The following is a 14,683-nucleotide window of genomic DNA, read 5'->3' as shown; positions in this document are numbered from 1 at the left end:
GCTTACTCTGAAAATCTGAATTTGTGATCCTTCTTTGGCCCTGACAAATATATTTGTCATACAGGAAAGGAATTAATTCACCTATAACACAACCACTTGGTGTCCAGGATAGAGGGAAAGACTTTGTCCCCTGGTTGAGTTTGTCCAGAGAGATAAATTGGCTCATAGAGAAAACTACCACAGGATAATAGTTACATACTTCAAGGAGCCCCAACTAATTTTGTCTTCTCTTCTCCCAGAGCAAGGTGCATAACTCATTATTCATTATGAATTGTAAAGATGAGCTCACTTCTGGTCGACAAATACAATAATCAGTCTTTTCTTTCTGTTGGTTTAGCTCATGGCTACAGTTTTTAATTAGAGGAGACTATTACTCTGATATTAAGCCTGAAAGGTCCCAGAAGGAAAGGGCTATGATCTTTGTTTCTTGTTTTCCTCTGTGACAATGTTCTCTAGAAATGCAAGCTTGTGAATAAGTAATCTAACATGCCCATCTCTGTTAGCAGCTCTGTTAGTTGCAGGATTTTATTTCTTTGTGCTCCAATTTATTTATGTGCATCTATGGATGCGTGTGTCTATGGATGTACAAAAGCAGACAAATGCTTTTTCTCCCGGCACTTGCTTTATGTTCTTTCTTTAGGACCTATAAAACAGTTGTAAGGCAACAAGTCAAATGTACTGCAGTACAATTGCAAATATCAGTGGTGTATTGCAAATTCAAATTGCAGTGCCAAACCGTGCTAGTCTGCTAAATGATCACCTGTACAGAATTTGGTGTTCTGATAGGCTGGTTGCATTTATGCACTTCCTTTGAAAAAGCAGTAAGGATGGGGAAAAGCAGTTCTTAATCAGATAATTAAAAAGCATATCGCACCAGACTCTATCAAAACCCTTTTAGCTATCCTTCAGAAACGAATGGCATAAACATTGTCTCCACAGCTCTAACTCCTCCTATAAAGATTTGAATCTTGAGAAGTTACACCATTTGAACTTCCCTTCTGCTCTGTATTTTTTTTTTTTTTTATTTGATTTACTCTGACTGCTACCTGCATAACCTTAGTTTTTGTGCGTTTTTTTTTCTTGCCAGGTATCATCAGCCGCCAGGAGGCAGAAGAATTGTTGATGAATAAATCTGAAGGAACATTCCTGGTGCGAGTCAGTGAGAAAATCTGGGGCTATGCTTTGTCTTATCGCCAGCAAAGTGGGTTCAAGCACTTCCTTGTTGATGCTTCAGGGGATTTCTACAGCTTCTTGGGGGTAGATCCAAACCGACATGCAACACTGACAGATCTTATTGATTTTCACAAGGTAACACTTGCTAGGTAGAGATCAATAGCTGAGTGGAATGGATTAATAATTTAAAGAGGAACCATGTAATCTGAAACCACATTGGAAACTAGTAACAACCATAGTGAGGGAAAGAATATAGGTATATATTCTAGTAACATCTCTAGTTTGTGTCTTTGTTGCAATGAATTAGAAGGCTTGTCCCATTCAGATAGTGCTTCAGCATGTATTTGTGTCCTCTTCTAAGAAGATTCTTCGCAATGTGCGTTCTCCTGGGCTAAAAATGTGCTAATAAGGATTGACACAGCTAACACTTGGAGCCTCTTTGCTGTGCAAAATTGGATTGGAAATACCATAGAAAAATCTTTCGATGAAATTTCAGTATTTTTCCAAACTTTGATCTGAGGGCTTTAATGTGCAAAAGCAAAGGAGTGGGGCCCTGCAGTAAAGAAGGAAACATGGAGGGGTTCTCTTTTAGGGATGTTGTAAAGGTCATTCCTTATCACCCAAAACAATCTTACAAGAGTAATTTACTACTCATCTTTACTTTAGATGGGTTTGAATTATTTTGCCTCTAATTTGTGTTTCTTGTTGCCAGACTGTGACTCAGCTGTTTCTGATAGTGTAGATTGTTTTCATTATGTTGCATCTCTCCCAGATGCAGTTTTAATTCTGCTTTTTTTCTTAGCCACCCTCAGAATCTCTCTTCATCCTCTCTTTTCTAGGTCCCTTTCCTTTTTTATCCTTTTCTCACTCTTGTCTCAGACTAATTCTGTTGACTTTTTTCTCCTCCTTTTCTTCACAGCTTTCCCCCCCCCCCAGTATTCAGTCTCACAAACACTAAACAGCGGTTACTTTTCTTCCAGTTTTCCTTCTCTTTTAAATCTTTCTTTTATTTCAGCTAGTTTGCAACATTTCTTCAGCATTTCGGTGTCCCCTCACAGATCACTGTGACATTATGTTTCCACACATTATATTTTCACATGGGAGGATACTAGTTGTGACATTTGACAAAAAAATACACCCTCCCCTAATTTGATGAAATTCTCTCTGAAAGGCTATGTTGGAAGCCAGTCCCCACTCCGTCTTCTTCCTTTATCCCTTTTTTTATTGTTGAGCATGACATTTTATGATACAGAATGTCCTTTTGTCCAGTTGGGGTCAAGCAACGGGGTTGTGTCCCCTTTCAACTTCTCGCTTATCCCCAGCCTACTCCCTGCCAGTAGGGCCTGAGTGGAAAAAAGAAAAAAGCCTTGATGTTGTGCAAGCACTGATCAGCAATAGCCAAAACATTAGTGTGTTAACCAGCACTGTTTTAGCTACAAATTCAAAACACACCACCATACAGACTGATGTGGAGATAGTTAACTCCATCCCACGCAGACCCAGTACAACTCGAAAAAGTTTAACCAGGGCCATGCAGGGAAAGAAAAGCACACATACAACAGCTCAAAAGCAGACTATGAGGCAAAGTAGTGCTCCTGGGAAGGGGTAATGGTGAGAACCAATTCCAGCCATCTCTGCTCCAGCTATGTTCCTATATTTTCATCACAGCTCATCCTAGGCAGTCACTGCACTAGAAACACACCTATTTGCAGACAGCAGTAGGGTATTTGTCAGAATCAGAATGGCTTTTCATTTCTAGCATTTAAAGAAAACAAAAGTTTTCTTAGCTGTCCCCTGACAATAGTTAATAGCTCCCTCTAGTAAGCCAATCGGAGAAGCTGGTTCACCTTTAATGTCCCCACACAATTCTCTTTTAACTGTTTAAGTTAATAGCTATATTAAAACTGGTTTCTTTGGCAATCACTTCAGGAGGTATCTTATCCTGTCTCTTGCATGGTTTTCTTTGAAGCTTTTCTGCCTGCCTGTTCTGGTAAAAGTACAGTGTCGAGTGTCCCAAAGCCTTTTGGTAACCAGCTACACACAATCTTTATGTAAACGGTTGCACTGCAGGCACATTTTTTCTTGCAGCTGTTGCTATTTTGTTTGGAAAAGTTGCTTCTTCCTCAGGACTCTTTTTGGCAAAAGTATACCTCCCCGCCCCAAAAGTTGTGTGGGCTTCTTTTTGAGGGTCCATTTCACTTTTGATCAAAATGAGCATGGCTGGCATAGCTGGCATAAATATTTTTTTCAGTTGCTTATACTTACTCATCTAATACTGCTTCATTTTGATTTTAAAAAATTAAGAAGAGGTCACTCAAGCTGACAGATACAAGGGGGTGGTAACCATTACCTGGAAGAAAATAAATTCTTACGGAAGAGGGTGTGAGTGTGCATTTTCTCTTATTATTTGCATTTAAATACTGTGTAGAAAGCAGCAATAATATATTCAAGATTATTGTTAAATCTTTGTATTTACTTCCTTGTAACCTTCTCAAAAGCATTTAATTTGAGTAGTAGCTCTCTGAACTTATTCTCAGTCTGAGGTAGTATTTGGGAAGGAATCATACCTGGGAGCCTGTAAGTATTCTGGGGAAGTGAGACAGCAAATTTTTCATTGAGTTTCAATAGAAACTGGATAAGTTCTGGAAATGTTATGCCCATATAGATGCATAAGTTGGATCTGAAGTTTCAGATGAAGGATTGCTATTGTAGTCAATATAATTCTGGATTCTGGGTCAATTTGGTGCATCCATAAATCTTGAACTTCTACAAAAAATAACAGTGAATTATCATTACCATAGGAATAAGTGCAAAGACCAAGTTCTCTACTTTTCTGGTAAGTTTTTCTTTTTTTACCCATGTTGGTAATCAGTTACTGGAATGACAGGCTTGCCATGTGGGTATTTAATGAGAATAGGTGCTATCTGAAAAGACTATCTTTACCCTGGCAAGGTTAGTATCTTTCACTTCTCTATAATCAGCCAGAAAGCCGTTACCGTTGTGTGTGAGCACTCAACGTTGAGCTCTTGCTCAGTGTTGCCTGGAGAAGCTTCTTTCATCCCAATGGCTACGGAAGTAGCACAGTAGGACTGGCACGTGTCTGTTAAATGAACCCTTGAGAACATCCTTTATAGGCATCTGTAGCTGTTTTTCTTAAATAGTGTAGCAACTTACAGGTACTACAAACCACAGCCTTTCCTGTACACCAACTGCTTGATTTCACTGTTTGATACTATCACAAATTACTACTGGCATAAGTAGGAGATAAACAAAGCATGAAGAATATGAATAGTTGATAGGATCCCTTTGGTGGCCTGTACTTATTTTATCAAGCATTTATTCATAATTGGTTACCAGTTACAGTGGAGTGATTGTCTTTATTGCTATCAGTTGCTTTTTTTTAGAAGACACGGAACAGCTTAGACATTTGATATTTTAATTGGTTTTGTCTTTCTAGGAAGAAATCATCACATCCTCAGGTGGGGAGCTACTACTGGAGCCATGTGGACAGCAGAAGAATCCACCAGACTACAGCCCTTTATTTGAATAACTGATTCAGGACTAACAGGAATGCATTCTGGATAGCTGTAGCAATAGATAACTACAAAAAACAACTACTGAAAATTAATTAACAAACTTCTAATGCCACTGGTCTTGTGGCCAAAATGCATCCTCATTAGGAGGCTCAAAATATTTGTTTTGCACCTGGATTATCATCTTTATTCATATTGCTGACATTTTAAATGTGAGAAGTTTTTGGCAGATTACAAATGAGGACTGTTCACAGACATTTTTCAAGGGGTCATGGCCAATTGCACTGAATGCTAAGTTCCTATCTTAATTTTCTTAATGTCTGAGATTGAAATAAAAAGATGCGGCAAGAAGTATGACTGGGAATTACTCATAGAGTATTGAATGAAGTACCAATATTGGTGATTAGATTCTTTTTTCCAAAGCAATCTTTGTCAGTTTCTGTTGACAATATCATTACTCGGCAGTGCACTTTCGATAAGAGAAGCAGTCTTAAAACATCCTTTAGAAGTTTGTGGCTGCTTAAGTGTTTAGATGTAGCTGGAAACTTGCCATTGTGCTTTTGAATTCAGACCTACAAAGGTCACCACAGCACAGACGGTATAAGGTCATTCACATTTTATTTATAATTTCACGCAGTGCAACAGCCTTGGAAAGAGTTTCCTTTACAGGAAGTGGTCAGTTTATTCTAAACTAATGAAACTTATTCTAATGAAAGCAGTTTGATTTGGAGCAACAACAACTCCTCTCATCACAGAAGTCAATATGCTCTCCTGAAATTTGTGTCTTAGTAGTTCTTGCACTCTGGCTGTCACATGGTATTGATGTAGTCCTGCCTTGTTTCACTGGTAAGCTGGATACTACTGAGGCAGCCAACTGATGAAATGGAAAAAGCTGCAGAACTGTTACTATTACCTTCCTGTGCTCCTTGCTCTATTCCCATAAATGGTCATGTAGAAATTGCTGGGTATAGAAGTGTTCATTTTAGCTCCAAACATTCATTTTGCAGGGCAATATTCCAAATAACAGGGTTGCGACAGTTTTCTGTGCAACTGATTTGTTTCAAGAGTGAAGTGGGAATTGAGGGAGGTAGTTGTGAACCTATTGGTTAGTCTCATAGCCATGCCTTTAATAAGCAGTTTCTCAATACTTTTTCATATGCAATGTGTATTTTTAGATGTAAAGTGGACCAATCCATACATGTTACTGTACCTTCACAGATAATTTTTTCCTGGCTATCTCTGAACACATAGGAAGGACACACTATGTTTATTTCTATATGCTACTGCTTTGGGCAGTCCCTGAATTCTTGTGTGGTTCTCTTTCAATCCCACTGTAGACTTCCCTCCTGAAATCCATCTCTCCTCACACAGTCATTTCTCTTGAATCACTGTTCCTTTCTATACTTTGTCTGACCTAGATGGTAAGCTTATCTGGAAAAAAACCCCACTTGTCTTGTATGGTATGCTTTATAAGATTAGACATTTACGGTGCTACAATAATAGTAAATACCTGTGGTAATAATAGCAACAATTTTTCATAATTAATTCTACAGTTAATCCATATTAAAGTACAGATTTGTGCACATAAACTTCATTGTTGTTCAGGAACACTTCCTTCTGTTAACATTGCATTTTGTGTGATTTAATCCATCAATGTTTGTGACCCATGAAAAGAAAATTGTAATGAACTTTCCACAGAGACTTAGCTGGACAGTTTCTCTATTAATCACTAGGGACACTGGCTCAGGAGGTTTTAAATAATTACTGTTAGCACTTCATAACAAAGCAAATCAGTACACAGCAAATAAGCAATGTTTATTAGCTGGAGCAGCTGTTCTTGGTTTACAGCACTCAGGACAGCTGGGCGTTTCACACGAGGTATGCTTACAGAGCTAGGACATTCTTTAGCAATGTATCTGGTACCTTGAGAAACAAAATGACTTGGCATCTAGATAAAGGGTCAATATACCCAAGTGGTCTTGAAATTTTGTTAAAGTGTGATCCTTTGCAGGTCACCAGTGGCTGGATTCTACAAGTGGAATGCATCTCTGCAATTTTGAACATAGTAACACTTATGCAGGCCCTTTGTAGGATCTATTGCGTCCCTTAAATAAGCAGCCTTGTATGTGTGATCTGAGATCAGAATACATCTTGTACTGCGTGTATACAGATGTTGAATCCAGCTGACAGAATGTGGACCTCAGCACAAAGTAATTCTTTTTGCTTCAAATATGGACTCTGTAAAATAATCACAAAGTTGCTTTTTTCCAGTAGAACATTCGCTAAGTGCAATCTACCTCCTCCAAAAAGCCTCAGGATCTACCAGCTGCTTCCTCTGAGAAACTGGCACTGCACTTGCTCCCTCTATATAGGCATCTCAAGAACCACCTCAGCCTCAGGTTATTCACAGCTGCACATGTTCCACCTCCTACTTCACAGAAGAATGGAAAGAGACCATTTAAAGTTTTAAAAAAATAAATATATATATATGGACTTACCTCTGAGGCCAGAGAGCAGCAGCTGGCTGCAGAGGACCGAGGGTCTAAAGGTGGTCCTAAGTAATTAATGTGGTATTTAGACACCTAGATATCTTTGCAGACTGCTGTTCTGCCTTTATGTACTGTAAAAAAAATTAAAAAAAGAGGACTTGAAATGCTGCCTTCTCTTTGGAAAAGGTGCTAGGCATGCCAGAAAAGAAGACATGCAATTTCCAAAGGTTTTGGAAGATTACTGCATTGTACACAATTCTTGAAGTGTTTACAGACAGGATATTGATCAACTTGTTCCATAAGGAATTCACATTCAGAGACTGATAATAATACAGCTATTTATTTCTAGTGACACACTTCCCAGCAACTCCTTGCATTTTGTTTAGCCGATAATGCGGCTTGGGAATATTAGCTCTTGAGTTTCTGTCCTCTTGTGATGTAATTAACATCACAACAGCATCCTCATTTTCACTCCAGAGCACATTTCCTACTTTAGATTTTCTGAATGTTTCTGTCTAAATTCCATCCATTTCTCATTCTAGGTTTTACCTGGCTTTAAAATAAATCCCTTGTAAGTTCCCCTGCAAATGAAATTACTTGGAAAACTGCAATTTCATCTGAGAGTTTTATTATGCTAATAAATGTCAGAATTCTCAAGTAAAGGAATTGCTTTTTGTTTCCATAGCCCCACGGAAATAATGAAAAATATCCAGCCAACTCATAGAGTTGCAAGGAAAGAAAAACTCAACAATACATAACCAGCAGCAGCAATAAAATACAGTGCAACTTAACTGAAGATAAATTTTTAAGGAAACAAAAGGAGATCATAGCAAGCAGAAGTTAAGAACAGAAGCTTTTCTTGGTAGAGACATGCAGCTGCTGTCAATACACTTGAGAGCTGCGGGCGAAGTACAAGCGTGCAGATGTTTCCTAAACCAGCAAATTCTTCTTGTTGCTTTACAGGAAATAAATGTACTATGAAAAGGTAACCAGATTGTACAAAAAAAATAGAAGGGAAAGCAGTAAAGGAGTAAATATGGAAAATTAAGAGAATAAGAAAGGGAGAAATGTGCTTATCCTGTTGTTTTGAAGGTATTTTGGATTTTTGCTACTCTGGGAGGAAGACTGGGCACGACTTTCGCTCTGCAAGTCTCCAAGATTTCAGCTTTGAGCTAAATTTACCTTGGAGCTAGACTTTACACTCACAGTCTGTAAGATTTGGGCTGGTCCATACTGCAGCCCTGAATGCTGCATCTCCTTCACGCTGTCTGCCTCTACATTTAGTGCTCTCTGAAGCTGTTCATCGCTGTATACAAAATCTTTTTAGTGCTGCAGCTTCGTTGTCTGGAATGGCTAGCTTTATCCTGTAACACGGTGACCTTCAGGTCTTGCTCTCTGATCTTTTTTTGTAGTGGTAGCTATTGTTGAGTTGTAAGAGGTGTATGTTATGGATTTTCATTATAAGATTTCCTGTCTATATTTCTTGTCAATGAGACCACCAGGAATACCTGAGAGGCCTATTATAGTAATTTTGTTTCATAAGGAAAAATGCTACAGCAATAAAGGAAACTTTAGACTTTTAAAGTAATTGAACTTTTTTCATACCTGTTTCACAGCAATAAAATACAGCATGCAAGGTCCCAAGCTTGTTTGCATGTATCTTTGAAAAATCAGCTCTTGAGGATTTATTCTTGCTTCTTCCTGGAACCACAGATGCATCTGTTCTTTCTAATTTTGTTATAATCTGTTATTGTAGATAGGCATCTCCAGTTTAATACTGCTGTCTTCTCTGAAAGAAAACTGTCATGGTTTAACCCCAGCTAACAACTAAGTGCCATTCAGCCTCTTGCTCACTACCCCTGGGTTGGGACTGGGGACAGAATTGGAAGAGCAAAAGTGAGAAAATGGATGGGTTGAGATAAAGACAGTTTAATGGGTAAAGCAAAAGCCGGGCACACATGCAAAGCTAAATAAGGCATTCACTCACTGATTCCCATCTGCAGGCAGGTGTTAAGCCTTTCTCATGATAACAGGGCTCCATCACGTGTAATAGGTTACTTGGGAAGACAAACAAACACCCTCACTCAAAACATCCCGCCCTTCCTCCCCCAGCTTTATATGTTGAGCATGATCTGCTCATGTCTGGTCATATGGTCTGTGATACTACTTGAGTCAGTTGGGGTCAGCTGTTCCAGGTGTGTTCCTTCCCAACTCTTGTGCATCTGCAGCCTACTGACTGGTGGGTTGGGGTGAGAAGCAGAAAAGGGCCTTGGCTCTGCATTAGCACTGCTCAGCAATAAGGAAAACATCACTGTGTTAGCAACATTGCACAAATCCAAAGTATAGCCTTATACTAGTTACTGTACAGAAAATTACCTGTACCCAAACAAAACCAGCATAGGAACAAAAACTAAGCAAAGAAACTGACAAGCAATCATGGATGGGATTTTCAAGGCTACTCAAAGAATGTAGATGCCAGCCTATTACCTATTATAATTACTGTAATGAAATAATTATATAGTATGAGTATTTATGGATTGTTTTTTATAAAAGAATAATACAAGACAACTAAATCCCTCCTGTGCTGAACAAGTACTCAGCAAAAGAAGATAACTCCTGCCTCACGAAAGACATACCTAAAACCTTCAGATGTGACAGAGATTATTTTCAGGCTTACTGGGTAGAAATTGTTTCTGAAGACCAGATTCAGAGTGAGAATTTCCACTGGATTTAAATTACTTTGAATCAAATGAATAAAACCTATTTCTTTGCTGAGATGAGCCAAGATTAATACACTGACTACAGTAAAACAACTCAGTTTTGAACAAACTAGGAATCTACGTCTGCTCATTCTTCCCCTGCGTCCCCACAGACCTGAATATAGAGCAATAATGGAGTTACACCACGTTTCGCTGCAGTCTAAATTCTTCTCCTTACATAATGTCACAACACAAACCTGGTCTCAAGTGAAATGCGGTAGTTCACAGTGGGAGAAATTTGTGTCTTCCTTTGTATGAATAAATGTGTTTGCATAATTTACAGGTTGGAGTTTATTCTTCAGTGGTTTTCAAGGACTGACTTTCTTTTCTGTTTTGGTATGCCTTTGCTTTAAGATTCCTTTTTCCCTTCCCAAGAGGGCAGTGCTAATGACCTCTGTGAAGTAATAATGCATCCCTGGATGGGCTATCAATTGCAGAATGAGGTGTTTGCATTTGACCAGATGTTTGATTTGTGTTTCCTGAGATGAATCTTCTGGATACATACTGTATAATGATAATGATGTGTAATTGATGTTTATAGCTAATTTCTTGCCATGCAAGTGCTGTGTGAAACCTTCTCTTCAAATATTTGTTTACTGCTAGCGATTAGTCCTGTAGCTTGCATATTTACATTACGACCCATAGCTAATGTGAATTTTCTGCTAGGCTGGAGCCTTCAATGAGTTTGTTTCTTCTCTCTTGGAATTTCTTTCAGTAGTTTTAAATGAAGGTAACATCATTTTATGGTATCTTTATTAAACATCAGTAAGTGATTTTTCATATGGAGGAGAAATAACTTCAAAAGAGATTGGTCATCTAGTTTGGTCCTAATCGTGTTCATTTGATCTATGTGTAAAGGAAACACTTACCACGTGAATGTCTTCTTTAAGGTTTAGCTGCCATTACTTCCCTGTTCTCAGTTTTAGTGAGAACTGTATGTGGGAGAAGGTCATACACTCACAAGCAATGAAGAGAAAAGAGAGGAGGTAGGACTGTCTTATTCCATGTAATTTTATGTGTAAAAGTGGGCAAAGTCTTGAATAAAGTGTTTCCTAGGATGCAGTGTTTTTCCTGCTTAGCATTCAGAGGATCTAAGCTGAGACGTATCATCACGACTTTTCCCTTACACAACTGCAACAGGAATTCATAGGTATTAATACCAGGTGTGAAAAGGGCCCAAATAGAGTGGAATGACACATTACAGTGCCCCAGGAATGGTACAATAGTGCAGATCAAGAACATGGTAAAGACGTATTTTGTATATAGGTATGTAGAGCTAGGAGTGATTGGAAATTCATGTTTGGTTGAAGTTAATTCTTTTAATTATACAATTGTCATTAATGGTCAATGCATGTGAAGATATGGCCAGTCTTAATGTACTTCCTATTCCACAAATTCACGGTACATAGATTGCATAAAAGGAAAATCAGGAATACTTGTCTTAGAAAAGAGTTAATATGCATTACTGTATGATATTTTGGGCAGAGAACTTTAAATTGTATTATGCATGACTATCAGAATATGAGAATGTAAGAGCTAAACACTGTTTACCGCATAAAGCGTAACTAACTTCTCAACAAAGAATAAAGCCTATCCCCAGTTATACTCTTCTTCTGTGGGAAATACACTTAATATTGTAGACAGGAAAATGTCTTCTCATCTAGGAGTTTAAGCTTAATAACGGACTTAAATATTACACTAAATAATTTCAGAGAGCCATATGCTGAACACTGCACTCCAGTTAGTAAGAGTCCAGTTAGTAAGAGTTGCACTTCTACTTGTTCTTGGTTCTCAAACTCCTCTTGCTTTCGATAGCCTGATGCTAATGAGAAATATTCATTTAGTAAGTCATTCAAATCCAGCTTTATGGAAGATGTATTAAGGTATATGTTTCATTATAATTTTTAGCATTAACATTTTTCCTTAGGGAATCCCAGAAAAAATAGAAATATCTAAGAGTGATGACTAAATGCACACAGTTTTGGTCTGACTGCTAGACAGTATTTTGTAACCATTTATGTGCTGTACTCACAGCACATATTGTTAATTTTGAATTTCAGTATGCTATGTGCTACATTGGAACCTATCTACATTTTTAAATAACAAAACAGTACAGAGCTGTGCATGTGAGCTGTGCATTTCCTGAAAGAAAATATGCTGCACTGGGCTCCAAAGTCAATACAGATATGGAATGTTTTTGACATTTCATTAGGTATCCATTCTCTTCGTTAATGCCAGTTTTCTTTTGAAGGAGAACGAAAACACCCAGGGAACAGTTACTCAAAATGTCAAGCCCATTAAATATCCATTTTGATGCCTGAAATAAATTTATTAAGGTTTAAATAAGACCCCAAATAATGTTTTCTCCAGAAAAAATGAAGCCAGCAAGTGAGTTCAGAAAAAAGAAACTGATGGATCTTGTTCTCAATTTTGAATATTTTGTGTTACATGCTTGGATCCTTATGGTATGATTTCCATTTATACATTACTAAAAAGTGTGAGTGATGAAAAATAATTAAATGGAATAAATAACATAATGGAAATGAAGTCTGCTATTCCAGTTTCTCTGAAAAAGGCTAATTCTATCAACCCTATGGTTATGTGAAAAACTAAGCCTATTCATGAACTTTTGCAGGAAGAAGGATCTAATTATCTAAGGTGTCATTGTGACTGACCACAACAGATATCTCCTCCTAGATGAAGGTCTCTGATTAAGAAATACAAAGTTCTGACTACACATTTGAATTCCAAATAGAAACATTTGCACTGAGCCAGTTGCATGCAAATGCAAAACATCCCATAGAATAGCCATTGTTGTGTAGCAAAAATGAATAGCCTGGACTCCAGCTGTTCACTTTAGGTTGGACTAGAAACATTGACTTCATCCAGAGTTCCAGATTAGTCTGGTATCAGCTCCTCTGTCCCAGATCACAGGTTATTTGTGGAGACATGGGTTCAGGAGAAAATATGAAAACTTTGGAAACCTTGAATATTTCCATGACAGGAAAAAAAACAACTTCCTCTTCCCCACCCTAGATAAGAGCCAGTTTGCAAAGTAAAAAAAGAGTCTTTGTGAAACTGTTTTCCTATTGATGAGTAGACATTTAGACAATTTGTTGAAGTCAATGAGAACTAAGTGGGGAATAAGGATTTCACAGTTGGGTCATTTTTTATTCATTCTGTTCTACAGCACTGCACATACAGTTGTGAAGTGCTAACCCATCTGTTCTGGGAAGTTGTTCAAATCCAATGGACTAAAAATACTCTGTCTGCCAAGGAGACAGTCAAGGTGATTTGAAAAGGCTTGGATGCCTTTACTTCAGGCCACAGACTGCAGATAAATTAAGAGGCATCAAGGCTATTGGTTTTTCTTATTTTTTATTTTTTATTCTCCTCTCCTTCTCCCCCAGACCTATTAATAATGAACCAAATTCACAACAACCAAGGAGAAACCTGCCTCCTGGCTAATATTCTGTTTGTAATACTGTGTCTGCACCTGCCCACAGTGCTAAAGTTCATTTCAAGTTACACTTTAGTAATTGATGATCACTTGCCATATCCTTTTGTAAAGCTTTTTTATCAGTGTCTTTGGTGGTTCATTTTGTATCAGCAGCAAATCGATAAATGGAGTGCTCGAGACTGAATTAATGTTGCTTTACCTGTTTCAATATCAAGTGAAGTTTTCAAAGACTAGAAGGATTCAGATTTTTTTCTTTGATAGCTTTGTTTCTGTGCAATGGTGGCATCCTTGTGATCAGCTGTAATAAAGATTAAATGCATTAATGAACTTACTTTAACATTAGAAATGTGCTGTGAGAGACAATGGAAAAATGGGGGGCTTGAAGCTGGCAGCTGGATCCTTGTAAATGCTGCAGAGATGCAGCAGGGAACATATTAACTCTTACAACACTAGCTGGGGAGTCAGGAAGGATCTGAAACAGTTTAAACCTCTCCAAGTTAATGCAGTAATAAACCGTGCACAAGGAAGTACAACGAGATCATGAACTGAGTTTTCATCTTTAAAACAGCAGGAGGAGCCTGTATTGTCAGAATAATCCCAGAGCACTGAAGGAATAATACCAACCATCGCACCCACCTCAGAACAGCTTGTGAAGTACAGACGTCTTGTCTGTCAGCTCAACACAGAGGGGGTACGGGGGCTGCCACTACCGAAATCCTGCTAGTCTGTATCACAAATGAAGAAACTTACGGATCTTGAGAAGCTCCAACAACTCTTACATTATCTTGGAGCCATCTGTACAGCAAAGCGATTAAATTACTTCCTTGCCTTGTAGAAATTATTTCTTTGTGGTCTTCACAGCCATGTGAACTAATTACATGGGATTTTGCATTATTTTTTTGCTACTAGAGATGGCTCATAAGCATATGACTAAATAAAATTACTTCCACTCAAGCTTAAATAGAGAGGAAATACAAACCTTTTCCTGACAGTTTAGCTCAAGGCTTATGTTGCAAGTTGCATGCAACCTCATGCGTAGCTAGAGCTGGGGCTGCGTGTTGCCCGCCCTGGGGCGCACCGGTACGGCGGGGTGGCGCTGCTGAGGACGAGCACAACACGGAGGCTACCGGGGCGCTGGGCACAGGCTCATGCACGGCGGGGACCTGCGCGTAAAACGTGAGTGCAGCATCAGCCTGGGGCACGATGCGGGCAAGAAGCTCGTTCTGGAGAGTTCCTTAAGGTTAAACTTCCCCGCAAATCGGCGCTTTC

General features: G+C 38.5%; 1 protein-coding gene across 2 annotated transcripts in view; it reads left to right on the top strand.

Moving 5' to 3' along the window:
- The window catches only part of SH2D4B (SH2 domain containing 4B), a 60,329-nt gene extending 55,606 nt beyond the window's left edge, over nucleotides 1–4,723 (top strand). For both annotated transcript variants that reach the window (XM_010020797.1, XM_010020796.1), the window contains exons 7-8: nucleotides 1,088–1,308; nucleotides 4,631–4,723. In XM_010020797.1, coding sequence (XP_010019099.1) covers nucleotides 1,088–1,308; nucleotides 4,631–4,723 — 314 coding nt within the window. The remainder of the gene's footprint in view (nucleotides 1–1,087; nucleotides 1,309–4,630) is intronic.
- Nucleotides 4,724–14,683: the final 9,960 nt, after the last annotated feature.

This window comes from Nestor notabilis, unplaced genomic scaffold (assembly GCF_000696875.1).
Source record: "Nestor notabilis isolate BGI_N333 unplaced genomic scaffold, ASM69687v1 scaffold2248, whole genome shotgun sequence".
NCBI classification, from domain to species: domain Eukaryota; kingdom Metazoa; phylum Chordata; class Aves; order Psittaciformes; family Psittacidae; genus Nestor; species Nestor notabilis.
This window is presented reverse-complemented; position numbering and strand designations above follow the sequence as displayed.